This window comes from Hetaerina americana, unplaced genomic scaffold (assembly GCF_022747635.1).
Source record: "Hetaerina americana unplaced genomic scaffold, ioHetAmer1.1.p SCAF_11, whole genome shotgun sequence".
Classification (NCBI taxonomy): Eukaryota; Metazoa; Arthropoda; class Insecta; order Odonata; family Calopterygidae; genus Hetaerina; species Hetaerina americana.
In genome coordinates, this window is record NW_027286181.1 from 28,123,540 (window position 1) to 28,138,484 (window position 14,945).

The 14,945-nt window shown below is 42.5% G+C and overlaps 1 protein-coding gene across 11 annotated transcripts in view; it reads left to right on the forward strand.

Annotated features, from left to right (window-relative positions):
• Positions 1-14,945, forward strand: part of Lmpt (four and a half LIM domains protein limpet) — a 946,158-nt gene that overhangs the window by 872,320 nt on the left and 58,893 nt on the right. The window contains exon 1 of one of the 11 annotated variants that reach the window (XM_071599525.1): positions 2,028-2,518. The exons of the other annotated variants lie outside the window; for them this stretch is intronic. Within the exon in view, the coding sequence (XP_071455626.1) occupies positions 2,239-2,518 (280 nt within the window). The 5' untranslated portion in view covers positions 2,028-2,238. Of the gene's footprint in view, positions 1-2,027; positions 2,519-14,945 lie in introns of those variants that run through there. 11 annotated transcript variants of the gene reach the window in all.

Below are 14,945 nucleotides of genomic sequence, written 5' to 3' on the forward strand. Positions count from 1 at the left end.
TTCCCCGATATGTCGAAAAAGCTTCTTCCCATTGAGAAAACTGTAGTGTTGGGTGTCAGGTTGTGTCTTATTAGAGGCAGTTTAGAATTTCAATGGCAATAATTAGTCTGTGTCCATCCAAAAACTGTCTGAAATGGTAGACTAGCAATGGTAATAATAAAGATAAACGTAATTAAGTAGTCTACCCAAGGATGAATATTGATACAAGTCAGACTTCGGTTGGGATATGAGTTTCGTTAAAAATAAACTCATGGGACAGCGGCACATTTATATGTATATTAAGCTTATAAACTGGCATTAATATAAAATCCAAACCACTTACTCATTATCCCGAAGGTTGGATCTACCCGCTCATTGATTGCCTCAGTATTTTTCTCCGCAGTGTTTTCCTTATTCTCTACGATATCTGGGATAAAGGAATATCTCTTCTGGAATTGTCTTTGATACAAGAGAAACTATATTCGTGAAGTATTGTTACTCTCCTCCCGCAATATCTTTTAAAAAATTTTTCCGATGCAAAATTAGAAGAGGATTTTATGGTCTACGAAACAGCTATTTACCTGCAATTCTCGGTTTGGTGCTAAATGTGATCTTTTCAAGAGTAGTTGTCTGCCTACAAATACTGTATAAGTGATTCGTTTTTATTGTAAATGTTTGCATCACAAAATTTAATGGAAGAACATGGCATTTATTATTTTAACATTGATGTACTCAATTGAGGTGTGAGGTAATTAAAATCTGTGAAGTAGTAAGAATTACCATCAACGAGTTTTCTTTGCGGTTGGTCGATTTTCGTCAAAATGTGCACAGTTCTTTGTTTTTTCGCAAACATGTAAAATATGAGTTTTACGTGTTGACCCGTTTATTTTTATTGGAGGTTTTGCGATAAGAAATCCAGTTGCTTAGATATGTACGTCCATTGCGCATCATAAAAATTGTAACACTCATATGCATAAGTAGTCCAACGTCTTATTTCCATCGGATTTCTGCTGTTGATTCTTATCATTAATCCAGTACTTTCTTCAAGAATACGAGTGTAAGGGGTAAAAGCTGATAGAATTACGTTTCCGATCCATCATTTCTTATTCAATAGGTCGTAGTGATCGATCTGAAGATTGTTAACCGCAGCTCACCCTTCTTTCGTCCTTCACGAACTCCTGTTGCTTACTTTTCCACGCATCCTCCATTATTCATCCAAGTTATTTTCTGCGCCGACTCTCCTCATTTCGCCTTTTCCGTCCATCTTTTCCATCCGTCTTCTGCCCCGGCCCTCCTCGCATATCCATCTCGCTCAATTCCCGCATCGCATCTATTCATTCCCTCCCTCCTGCCAATTTTCAAACATTTCGTCGACGCCGGAGAGTTCGCCCTCTCGTGCGAATGGAAAACGTTAAATCCCACTTTCTTCTCATCTCTCTCTATCTCGCTCGCTCACAGTCGAACGAATCGCGAACCCGGCTCCCTCTGGGTGGAAGAGCGGCGGCCAGGAGAGGGGGCGTGTGGGGTAGGGGAGGGGATTGCTGCGGTGCGGACGTGGTTTTTGGTGTAGGAGTCGGGATTTTTTTCCCACTCCGTAGGAAAAAATCATGTGGGAGTGAAGTTTGGAGAGAGGAAGAAAAAAGGAGTGGGTTCCGCGGGATAGGAACGGGGGTGATGGGGGGCAGGAGGGGGGGGGTTGAGTTAAAGTCGATGGTGGGTGTGTGTGTGTACGTGTGCGAGTGAGTGCGGAGAGAGGTAGGGGGGGAGAGAGAGAATAAACACGTGGGAGTTGGTGCCAGTCAGTGGGAGTGGGGAGAGTTGGGGTCGAAGACGCAGGGGAGAGGGGATGCGGAGGAGGGAGGCGGGGCCGCGAGGGTGAGGCGGCGGGGGAGGGGCGGTGCCCTCGGTGGTGGTGAGAGGGGAGTAGAGAGAGAGAGAAAGGGGAAGGAGGGTGGGGGATAGGGCCCGAGAGAGGAGAGAGGCGGGAAGGAGATTGAGAGACTTGTATTGGGTCTCGCGTTGCCATAACATAGCTTTCATTCGAGTCAAGCAGTCCGATGCGCTGACGGCCACTGTGGTCAGAGGGAATATCCCAGTCCGGAAGAAAAAAGACGCACGCTCGCGCGCTCCGAAGAGACGGTTGAGGACGGAATCGAGAAGACGAGAGAAACCACCGGCTGCTTTGAAAGGATTCATTCGGGGAAGCAATCAGAGAAGCGTCGCGCTTTTATTTTGAGAGAGAGTATCGATACCCGAGAGATGGCGGCCGAAGTTGCAGACAAGTTCGAGAGCAGGTTGCACATCTCGAAGACGACCACGTCCAGCGGGAGACCCGGCTCGCCGTCGTCGACGACCACTACCACGACCAAGACCATCGTGACGAAGACTGTGGGCGACGACAAGGTGAAAAGTGCTCTCGAGAACAAGGAGGATGTGGCGATTCTGTCGAGCGTCTTGCCAGGAGACGAGGCGTCGCGATCGTTCCGGTGCGCAATGGGCGACAAGTGTCTTCAGGGAAACGCCAAGGAAATAACGCCAGGTAAACATGGTCGAAAGGGAGTCAGTCGTCCATGGTGGCCCGCGAAGGGTGGTAGGGCGATGGGGTGGAGGGGATGGGAGGAAAGGGAGAGAAGAAACGAGGAAAAAACGGCCGGCGAGAGTCTCTGCATTTAAATCTCCACTTTTTTCTATCTCACCCATATTTTTGTCATTCCTGTTCAGGAGACCATAACAGAACTGAAGATCTCCAAAACCAAATGCTTAACTTGGCAGTAATCTGCCGTTTTGTGCGACCAGTGTCCAAAATATTTGTCCAATGTGTGGTTAACCTTCTGAAAGCCTTTATCATGATATGTTCCACCTCCAAGTAATTACCACAGAGCACTGTTTTATTTAACCTGCTGGTTTGCTTCTAGTTAAAAGCTTTTATGTTTTTATATTCGAACTCTTGTTCGTGAAATGGGCATTAAATATGTTTTAGTGCGTGACACATAAAAGCCACATCCTTCGCCCGGTCTCTGGGAATCTCTAGAAAAACTTTGCTCTTCCCAGAGTATTTGTTTCACCCTTTAATAAGACAAAACGTATTGATCGAAGCCTTCCTCCTCCGTCACGGCGCCGTCGGCCGTTACCCTCCGGGGAAATTAGGTCTCTCTCTCTCTCCCTTGCCTTCGGGGCGCCAGAATGCTTTACTTGGGTGGTCAAAGAATCGCACTGGCTCCTTCCAAGTGGCATTCGTTCTTCCTTAAAGAAATAAGTGAGCGTCATCCGAACCGTCAACCGAATCGTTGACGGCAAATTCGCCGTCTATAAGACAATCAATTGATGAGCGGACGAATTCTTCAACGGTGCGTAGCAGTTGCCGGTGTGTGAACTTATATTTTAAGTGCTGAGATACAAAATGCGAATCGGAGATATTTTTTCGGTTTGTTGATCTGGTAAATTCCGTGTCATATTTATCGAAGATAAATGCGAAAAACGGCCATAAATCCATGTCAGTCTCCCTCCCTCCCCTTCGGACTTTTATCGAAAATTCACTTGTTGCTCTGGAGCCGTTCGGTGATGTCACGTTGGTAATGCAAAGTCCAAGGCAAGTTAATCCGACCATTATTATTGCGGTAGCCTTTGGAGAAAACGCTACTCTAAATGTCTCGGAAGCCGCATCGGTGAACTTCCTCATTTTAATCTTTTAATCTGATCAAGTGCTTTAGAAGAGGAAAACTTGACATTTGAGTGCCTGTTGATGTGATTAAACTTATGATATTTGATGCAAAAATTTAATTACGTGACCCAAAGCCAAGGCATGACGAAAGAAACTCTAGTTAAAGTATTAGTGCCTCATTAAAATACTCCTGTTTCGTAAGAGTTCGATTTTGCCATATTTATATATTAATCTCCGATTAATTCATCGCCATTGACAGATCTGTTGGAATCCATAGGGTCCGTTTACGGCAGTAGAGTACAGAAGTGCCCTTAGTCAATGGTTAAACTCACCAACCGTGTCCAGATGAGTTAGAGCACATTTTCCTTGTGCATTGCGAGCACAACAGTAAGCAGACAGACTGGGACCACGCCCACCAGGTCGTTTGAGGAAGTTCAGTTTTCCATGGCGGCGATCGACTTATTAGATGTATTTATTGAATCTGTTTGCTTCGGACACTTGCCGTAGTCCCGCTAATGCATTACCTGTTTGTGTACGTATTCTCACGCGGAGAACACGAAAATATTTACAAATGTTGAATAGTTACATCGCTTAAATCTAAATGTGGATGCGAACGATTCAAGTTTCATGAGGAAAATCTTTTATTTATGCTTTTCCAAATTGTTGCCATTTAGATCATTACTTGAAGTTGCATGACTTTCAAAAAAAATTAATTTATTTGTTTAAAAAACTAATTCATACCGATAGTATAAATGCCGATGTAGATTTTTGAAACATAGGAACACAAAGAAAGGACACCTACATACTACCTTGATCAAAAATTTCCCGGAATTTATTCAGAAAATTAAAAATACAAGTTTATTCATCTAAATCTATATTGTCCCCTTCAAAGTAATCCCCATCGACTGCAACACACTTATGCCAGCGCTTGATCCAATCCTCGAAACATTTTTTATATTCGGTTTTCGGTATGTCCATCAGTGCTTCCTGCGATTTTTCCATTACTTCCTCTCGGCTGCTAAAACGCGTTCCCCGTAATGGTTTTTTAACTCGATTGAACAGAAAGAAGTCACAGGGAGCCAAATCAGGTGAATTCGGTGGCTGTTGGATGGTATTTGTTGCATTTTTCGTCAAAAAATTACGAATAATGATATCACTGTGCGACGGTGCGTTATCATGGTGCAAAATCCACGAGTTTTCTGCCCACATTTCTGGTCTCTTTCGGCGAATTGCTTCACGCAAACGTCTCATAACGCCCAAATAATACTCTTTGTTTACTGTCTGGCCTTCTGGCAAAAATTCATGATGCACTACACCGTTGTAATCCATGAAAACCGTCAGCATTGCCTTCTTTTTTGACTGAAAACGACGTGGTTTTTTTGGTCTCGGCTCATTTGGTGAACGCCATTCACTTGCCTGATGTCTGGATTGCGTGTCGTACTCATAAACCCACGTCTCGTCTCCAGTAATGATCCTTTTGATGAATGTGGGATCGGATTCAGCCTCGCAAATCATGTCTTTTGCGACGTCAACACGGTCTCTTTTTTGCATGAAATTGAGGTCTTTTGGCACCAACTTTGCTGCTACACGACGGAAACCCAAATCATTAACCACAATGTCTTGGGCGGATCCATAGGCAATGTTCAAGTCCTCAGCTATTTCTCTGATGGTTAATTTGCGGTTATTGACCAACATTTCTTTTACTTTATCAATTTTTTCACCGACTTTCGATGTCGATGGTCTGCCACTGCGTTCATCATCTTCGATTGACTCACGACCACTTCTGAACCGCTCGTGCCACTGGTAAACGACCGTTTTTTTTAGAGAATCGTTGCCGAAACACTTTTCCAACATTTCCAACGTCCGTGCGCCACTAAATCCGTTTTTTACGCAAAATTTAATACAAGTTCGTTGTTGCAAATTTAAATCCATTTCTGCAATTGTAAAAAATCGCCAACACACACAGAGATAGATGTACTCTTGGCTACGTAACTTTTGCAAATGTCAAGTTATGACACTAAGATTTAAAGGGAATATCAACAACAGATGTACCAATTTAACAAAAAAAACAGAACTCAAATCGGAACGATGGGAGCGCCACACGGTGGTTATTCCGGGAACTTTTTGATCAAGGTAGTATGTAGGTTTGACGTTTGACGACGGTCGTGCCGTCGATACGTCAAAACTACATATGTGAGTGTCCTTTCTTTGTGTTTCTATGTTTCAAAAATCTACATCTGTGTTTTTATATATTTGTGCGTCGCCGAAGAGCGTTCCATTTCGAAGATATTTGTGTGTATGTATATATATATATATATATATATATATATATATATATATTATATATATATTAGATATATATATATATATTATATATATATATATATTTTTTATATATATATATGTAATATCTACTATAAAAATACCAATATTCATCCTAATTTACTTGGACAACAAGTTATTGTGGAATTGTGCCTCACCCTGCAATACTCCTTCAAATTTCTACGACACATTTATTTTAATGCGCTTATCAATTATGTAATTGGGCAGTTCGCTGTATTTCTGTATGTATAATCGTTCAGATTGGTTTTCTGGATGGATTCCGAGTTAGTTATGTTCATATCCTCAGCGGATTTAAAATTTTTCAGACCTCCATACTCGGCCTCCTGCGTTAACGTTAATTTACTCGCTGGTTATTTCTCGTGAAGTTCACAATTTTTGGCGTGGAAGATAAAAGGATCTCCTCGGACATCTCGCATTGTGTGCTCTCCCATTAAAAATGAACGTGAATTTATTTGTATTGTGGATCGAGAATTGGCCAAGCACGTCGTAAGATTGTGTGCGTTTTTGCCTTTTCATTTATTTAACGCATCTCTTCTTTCACAACTTTGCGGCGACCGCAGGAGAGCCTTACTTAAACTCTCTTTTAAGATTTCGAGGATGTTCATTCCTCGGAAATCTTGAAACCAAGTCATCGTTACGTAAATGGCGAGCGTTAATGTAATAGAAGATCACAACTAGGTCTCAATTTTTTCATCGTGCTTGTTTCATGTATTCTGCATCTAAAGATGTTCTGCAGGTATTTTATGGCGTTGAAATTAGCCATTTGCTATTGCTAAAGTTCCTCAAGTTTGAATGTAAAAATGGCTTATTTTATCTTAATAACATATTCCGCTTGGATTTCAGTGGACGCAATCCGAGACAAAGAATGGAAAACCTTTTAAATATCTCACTGATTAGTAATATGAGTAAATGCAGGGTGCATTCCGAAAGTAATCCAATTACTATTTTTTTATTCATTGAACAGATTTGCGCAAACACTTAAAATTCTTCAAAGTACTATCTTTGGGCCTCTTTCTATTTAACTCCAATACTACCTATATAACTTCATTTTTCCCCCGTATAAAATATGCTTAAATACGAGATAGGTTTCAATGTGGTTACATCATCAGGTAATAATGTATCTGAATTGAAATCTAGGTCGCATCAAGCATATTTTGAACAGTGGAAAATTTGATTTATTTAATAATTGGGATTGAGTTAATTTATAATAATTGGGATTATTTAAATGTTACAAATCCACGCGAAGTCGCGGAATATACTGAAGTACTATATCCGTCATTGATATTTGCTTACGTTTGAGTTAATTAATTGAATATATCATAAATGTGAATTTAAAAACACCAATTGGCGTACAGCAAGTTCAGTTATACTCTGTTTCCCGTGTAGTAGTTTTGAGGGGAGGCGACCGACAGCTAAGGTCATTTGCGCCATAGGGGAAGGACAGGAAAGGATGAAGGGTGGAGAGAAACCCGGCGTCGGCATTAGCCTACTCTTTACGAAAGGCGCCAAGGGGTCCGCGGCTTAACGTCCCATCCGACGGACGACGTACTCACTCAAAGTGCCCTCCACAAAGCACCTCAAGTTAGGGATCGAGATACCTCTGAAAAATATTCAACACCGCCGGGATTTGAACCCGCGCCCTCAGGGTGGGAAGCCAGTACGTTAGCCCCCGCACCATCTCGATCCCCCTGTTTCCCGTTTAATAAGGTTTAGGGCCCCCGTCTAGTTCTCTCTTTCCTTCTTGATAGACAAATTATTAGGAGCTCTCTATCTGAATATTTAATTCCAGGGAAATTATTTGCGAAGTTTTCTCTTTTTTGATTAAATATTAAAATCTCGCCATGACCAAAATTGTGAACCGCGTCCGACTCCCATTTTCATTAAGTTCATTCCTACCCATTGGTATTTTTTTTCCTTGTACCCTCTTCGAAATAGATCATAGTACTTCTGTTGGCTTTGATTTTGACTGTCTCTGGCATCACTCCCTTCTGATGATGATATACAAGTCCTGAAATCAACCCCGATGGTGATGTACGGTCGGGTATCTCTATTTTTCTCGTTCCCCAATGGATGGATGATATCACTATTTGAAGACAGCTCTGTGCTTTTTGATTGATGGAGTCGCTCTAACATTGCAAGGTCAAGTGACAGCGGTGCATGCTTAAATAGACATGTGCTTTGTTTTCGTAACAATTATGAAAATAGCAAAAAAAAAAAAGGATTCGCATTCAGCCTCATGCTTACGTATCGTCGTTCTCCGAGGGATGTGCGCAAACTCGAAAGCTTCGTGATCATACGCTTCCAATTTGCAAGCGCCTGTTCATGTTTAGATCACATCATGCATCTTACTTAACGTTCAACTGCCATCTGTGGAATTTGCGCTCCTCTCAATTTTCATGCTATACCACGCGTCGAATGCTCTCTTATTTTCGTCTCGTTCCGGAGTGGAAATGATCGATTGGTTGATTAGCGAAAACAAAATGGCTGTTTTTTTCGTTTTAAATAATTCTTTTTAGAGATAAATTTTTTTGTAGTTAAGAAAACAACAATAATTTTCTTTGCATGATTTTTTAGTCTTGTGAATGGTCATCGCCGGAGACGTACTTATACTTTGAAGATTTCCCCCCCCCCCCCCCGCAGTTATGTCGTCATTGTGTTAGTCACTATTCTTGCAAAGATTCAAGCTGAGCCACTTAACACGTTTAATGTTTTTTTATGGCTTTTTAAGATCTCCATCTCGACAGAGAAGTGGGTAATTTTTTATGGAGAGGTGTTAGCGTAGAAAGTAACTTCAATCTCGTAAATGATCTTTTCAAGTAATTCTTAGAAAAGTCTTCTTACCTTTCATAAAAATTCCCGCAGTCTCATAAAGAAGATTCCTCTCGGTTCGACCTTCAAAGGAACGAACCTCTTCAATTGCTCTCTCCGACGATTCCATCGAGGCTTGTTTTCAATAGAACCGCTCACTGAAGTTATCCTTAAAACGATATTTGTATGATATTCCGAAGGGCACATTTTTCTCTTGGATTCTATTGGTACAAAGATAGGGCGGATTCGCTGGGATTAGGGAACCTTATTTTTTTTGCCGGGCCAACTCGTTTGCATTTGACCGCTGTAAAACCTGATCGTTGGTTGGTTTTGAATTCATTCATTTTTTTTCCTGCTCTTTGTCGTGGTCTCGGCCGTTCATCATCCATGTCGTCTCCTCCTGTCCCACCCACCTTACCTCCGCCCCGCCCCCGTCTTCTTCCTCTCCTTTCATCCCCCGCATTCGTTGTCGTTCTGTTCTTTCCACCCTTATATGCTTGAAGTTAATCCTGTCCTGCAACCTCTCAACCAAGTCACGTTTTTCGCTTTTCTCTTTTGTTGTAGTGCACGGGCAGGAACATACATGCTTTCTCTCCTTCCACTCCTTCCGTAGCGTTTCTCCTTGTCTCATTTCCGACCCTGCTGCATTTTCTGAGTTTTCGTGAAAAAAATGGTCATTAAGAGGTCGACAGCACCAACAAAGGGACCTTACGTTGCTAACACGTTCGCGATCGAGACCCATCTTCGGTTTTCTTCGCGAACTAATTAATTCAAAAGCATTGTTTTTTTACATGTAAACGCCGCTCTGTGATGATGAAATTAAATGAATACAATCCCCGAGTACGTGAAAATAATCCTCCTTCGTCCACATCCACCCAGTGCCCCGCAATCCGCCGCAAGGGCGTGTGGTGGGGATTGTAAGGTCACCGCCCGTAATTATGAATAAAACAGCATGCAAAACCCACAAATTCATGCCAACCTACGCACACAAAATCGTATATATTCATGCAAAAACCTTTGCAACTCACGCACATGTAGATTCATTTACCATTAACTAACACATACACATGCATCAATGAATATACCTGTATGTCCTCATCATTGACCTTCCGTGTAAGATGTCCTGCGACCCAGAAAATTTGTTTGGAAATCTTTGATACAATTTTCGTTGCGGAAGAGTCCTGCATTATTTGGTCTCGTGTCAGAACCCAAGGTCATTAGTGTTAATGGGGGTAAGGCAGAATGTGGAAAGGTTAGAGGGCAGGGGAAATCAGGTGTTTGCGTTAGCTCACGTGGTGGTGAAGAAAGAGCTCTCTTTTTGGAAAAGTTTCCCCTCAACCATCGGCCTGGATACTGCATATTCGGCGCCCCCTTCCCTCTGAATAAGGAGAGAAAGTAAAAATTCAATGAGCATCCGCAGAGAATCGAACCCAGCCCTTGTGATTAGGGACGGTAAATTCAACTTTCCTTCTCCGCCCGAACCCGGCACCTTCATGTCCATGCGACCCGAACGGAATGCGTATCGCGGGGACCTTTCCACTCCCATCTCCACATCTCTCCCGAGTCTCCGTAAATGTCTCGTCCCAAATTTTCTTCCCTGCTCTCCTTTCTTCCTTCGTTTCCCTCCCTCGTTTCTTCATGAATATTCCTCTTCCTCAGATGTGGTCGTGTCGTAGTGCACAGTTCATCTATGAGGAGTCAAATCGCTTCCATTTGCTGTCAGCGATTTTCTGCGTCGTTAGTGTCGTTTTTCATTTTTTGGTCTAGTTTGCTTCGACGATAAAATAACTTATCTTCGTTCACTCTAAACCAAAAGGATACAACTCGATAAGTAATTGCGTATTTAATGTCATAATGATCTAGAGGTAAATTTCCTAAAGCGATGTCATTTGTCCATTACTTTTTGGTCCATATTGCATAGATCCATCCTCAAACAACTCGTTACAATTGTAATATTTTTTAAGATAAAACGAGAGAAAAGGTTAACCTGTTTCACTTCTGGTGGATGACAGATTTTACGATCTCCACAGGCTTGATCTTGGCGATTAAATCTCTTCAACTCTTAAACTTTCTTGATTTAGATTCGTACCTTTGTGTGCGCAATTGTGCCTGGTGTTATATTATATTTTGAAGCGCTCGTCATGATTCCTCTCTGTGAACGCATAACTGAAGTTTTGAAATGTAGTTTTATCAAATCTCCGTTCTAGTGAATTAATCGATTGACTTGCGTTTCATAAATTAAACCTCCCAATCTCTTCGATGTTGTCGATTCTATTCCGTCTCTCCTCCCACCCGTCAATCCCCGACGCCGAGACGGTCTTCCCTACGTACCACCCTCCCCAGTTTTCGTGTCACTTTCCCATCCCACTCCCAATTGTCCGCGTCCATCTCTTATTAGAAGGGTATCTGGGGATGCACGCAATATCCCGGCCACCTTCCATATAACCTTCTCCCTCCACCGGCGTGACTCTCCCCCTTCGACCCCTCCCTCCCCCCGAAACGGCAAAGCCTATTGCCCTTTCGCCCCGCACGTCTGCCGTCCTCACTCCGCTTCATCCCTTTATTATTTTCCCGCAGTAGAGAAAGAGAGAGAACAGTTCCTTTATTCCACGGTTTCCCCAAGGGGGAGGTGGGTGGTTTCAAGGGGGGATCATGTCTGGCCCTTTTTCGGCGAGCCCTTTTCGCATTAAGGGGTGGCCTTAAAGTTCCTTCGTCTCCCACGCCGCCGCCGCTTCCCTCCACCCGCTAACCCTCACCCGATCGTTCCCTTGGCAGACAGACAATGGGCGTGGCCGGCTAGTCGAGTGATTTTTTTTTTATTGTCTCGGGGTTCACCCTTGCGCCTTCCTGCTGTATAAACGTCTCTCGGCTACCGTCCCTCTTTTAAGGGTATCGCCTTTCTCCTTCTTCGCCTAACTCCCCGTTTTCTTTCTCAATCTTTTTATGTTCCTCCTCCGAGTCGGGTACCTTCGCCTTTCGAGAGATTTATAATCCGAGACCAATGGAAGAGACTTCTTCCTCGTGTGGAGAGACACTTTTTTTTTCCCGAATTGCCCACCCTCTCCGCTTCGACTGCGAAATTGGTGTTTTCGGTCGAGGACACCAGGAAAGGACTGCAGTTGTTTTAAGACTGTTCAAAAGATACTTCGGCCGTTTAAGTTTTACATCAAATGATATATCCGAAATCATGCAGTGTTTGGAAGCTTATATCCTCCTCCCTTTTTTTCACCTCTCCCATTTAATTCAACGAGCTCTTGTCACCTCAATCATTTCGTTGCGTAATTTGCTACTCTAACCGTTTTCCATTTAAAATAGGAGCAATTTTATCTCCACTATGCGCATTCCTTTATCGTGAATTCTGAGTGGGCAAAATATTAACATCGTCAGCCTCAATGTCAGCAATCCGAAATGCCCTTTCTTCCATTTAGGAGATGTATTTTCTTATTACCGATTGATCAAAGAAATCTTTTTGCGGTAATTGTGTATTGGACTAATAAAGAAACGTATTCATGTTTTGGGAAAAGAGATTGAGGCCTTGTATACCCCCGTGGTTCACAAAATATAAAAAGTCACTACCACTTAAAAAAAACTGGCATATTGGTTGCTAAATTGCATATATTACTGTCTTACCAAAACCCCACAGCTATCAACCCTAAGGTCGGTTTAATAGGTGAGGGCAGAGCTCACCTCATCCTAAGCCCAACGCCGTGTGAAATTTCACACATCAGGGTAGGAGAGTTCCATTCCTTTCCCTGTGCCGGCGATGATTTCTCAAGAAGACCCGGCACTCGAAAAATCACAAAACTTGGGTGCCGAAAGGCATCTCCGGCTATCGAACCCGGGCCCTTGGGTCAGTAGTCCAACGTCCGTCTACCCACATGGTTGCAACAACGTCCCCGTATAATATATTGAATTGGTTCAAAGAGTTGGCACATTTTTAAGTGTTGAAAATTGTCTTTGGGAAAAATTTCCAAATAAAAGACAGGGGAATGTAATGGCACGATAAAGACAATGCTGACGTAAGCCGATAGCATCTTGTCACCTCGCTGAAATTACGTGGTGATTGCTTAATTGGTCAGCAATAAGGTCGGCTGTGACTGAGATTAGAATTGTTTTTCTTCCTTGGTGAAAGTCTATGATTGGCGTCCGCTGTTAATGATTGGATGAAATTATTGAATGGCGAAATAATTTATTATTATCTCACTCGACCGATTCTCTTTCACTTACACAATTCGTGAAAATACTATGTTATGTGAGACACTCAACTCACTTGCATCTATCTCCCTCTCTACCTGACCTTTCCTTCGAGTTCAATCAGCTTAGAAAGGCAGAAAGGTGAATAATCTCCACGCCAGGGTGGCATAGTTCACATTTTGATGACCTCGTAGTGTTTTAATCACCTTCATTAGTCTTATAATTGTTCGAAGGGGAGGTCCATTTCAACGGGGCGCATTTTAATTTTGCTCCCGTGTATTTATTTTTTTGACGCCCAGCAGGTGCTATTCGCTTGTGTGGTTTTTCCATATGCTTTCGGCGAAAAATAAAAACAGATAGGTGGGTAGGAGGAGAGGGGGAAAGAGAGATAAGCTGGCAATTCGGGTGGTCTCGTGCGATGCTCTCCCCCTTAGGCACCGTTTGTAGGTAAGTTTTAAATGTCAAGTGGGGTATTACTTATCCTGAGGCAATAACAGGTTTCCTCAAACCCACCCCTCCTCTTCCCATTCCTTCCCCCTTTCCCATCCCACTCCCGAGATTTCCTCGCAGCAATTAGCGTGTTCAGTCTCCTCCCGTTTGGGTGCTTTATTTTTCACGGTAACTCGTGGGACCCTCTTTGAGTGATATACGCACTTCACCCAGCATGGTTGTTTTAACGGGGCAGCGGACGTTTCTATGGGGCAAAGAACTTTTTAATTTCCTCCGGCCGAAAGTAATTACGACATCGTGAAATAATAATATTAATAAATACCATTAATGATTTATTATGGGCATAAAGAAGTGGCTGCGTTTCCAAGTTTTGATCTCGGCATCAATCATCGAAACATGCTATCTACCGCCTTGAGCAGTGAAATTTGAGGACAGGTTATCGTCGGGAAGGAGTTTTGTATTCCATCGTATTCATTTTTCAGTGTTTCTCAAATGGGGCAATTTATTTTGAGCTCGTACGGGTTTTTGAACGCTGTACTTTTGTTTTTTTTTCGAACGTGCTATGAATCCTTTGTCTCGATCATAACGGTATGAGTGAGATAATTCTCAATTTTTCTTTTGCCATCCTCGTTTTTTCCTAAACAACGGCAATCGCCCATGCATCCAATGTATACGATTTTTATCCACGACCAAAGAAGTTCGAGCACGGTTTTTGGCCATCCATTTCCCCCGCCCAAAAGTAATGAAGTCACGTTGAAAGTCATTCATAATGATTTAGGGTTCGTGGTTAAATTATTTAAAAAAATTTCCTAAGCTCTTTTTGATCCAAAGAATGTTTTTCGTCCCGCTTTAGCGAGGTTTAGGGTGACCAGGTTTTATTTTGCATGCCCATGTCACAGTCCCGGCGACTGGTACAGTGAATTTGCATAGATGTCAGCTCATAAATTCACTTTTTTTCGGGCCTCAGAAAGAGAGAAGTGCGAAGGCGAAGACCAGTCGCATGGGGAACCGTTGAGGGATCGGTGGCAGTTACAACTCTCCACGACCGTCTTCGCAAAAAACATGCTTCTTGTCTTGAGGTGATTATTCTCTTTCTTATGCCACTTACATATTATCAAAGGTTCATCAGTTCGTTTTTTTTTTTAACTTCTATCTGGAGTCGTGCCTTAAGACCTAGAGAGCTTACGGATGCGCCGTTTGTGTTAATCGCAGGTTGAGTAAAATGTATCAATCTAAAATCGCATACATTTTTCTTATTCCCCTTTCTAAAAATGAATTTTACACAAAAGTGCAGCTGGGAATTTTCATAATGCATTGTCGACTTCAACGGTTGCGGACTCGGTTCAATAAATACAACATTTCATTGCAATGGGGTTCCTATGTGAAAAACAGAAATGTCATTAGAAAAGTCTTTGCCTCTCTCAATCCCTGAATTGTACTATTAGGCGGACCGATCATGTCTTCAGAATGTGAAGGTAGCAGGTGCTGATGTTCGTGCTAATATTTTTTT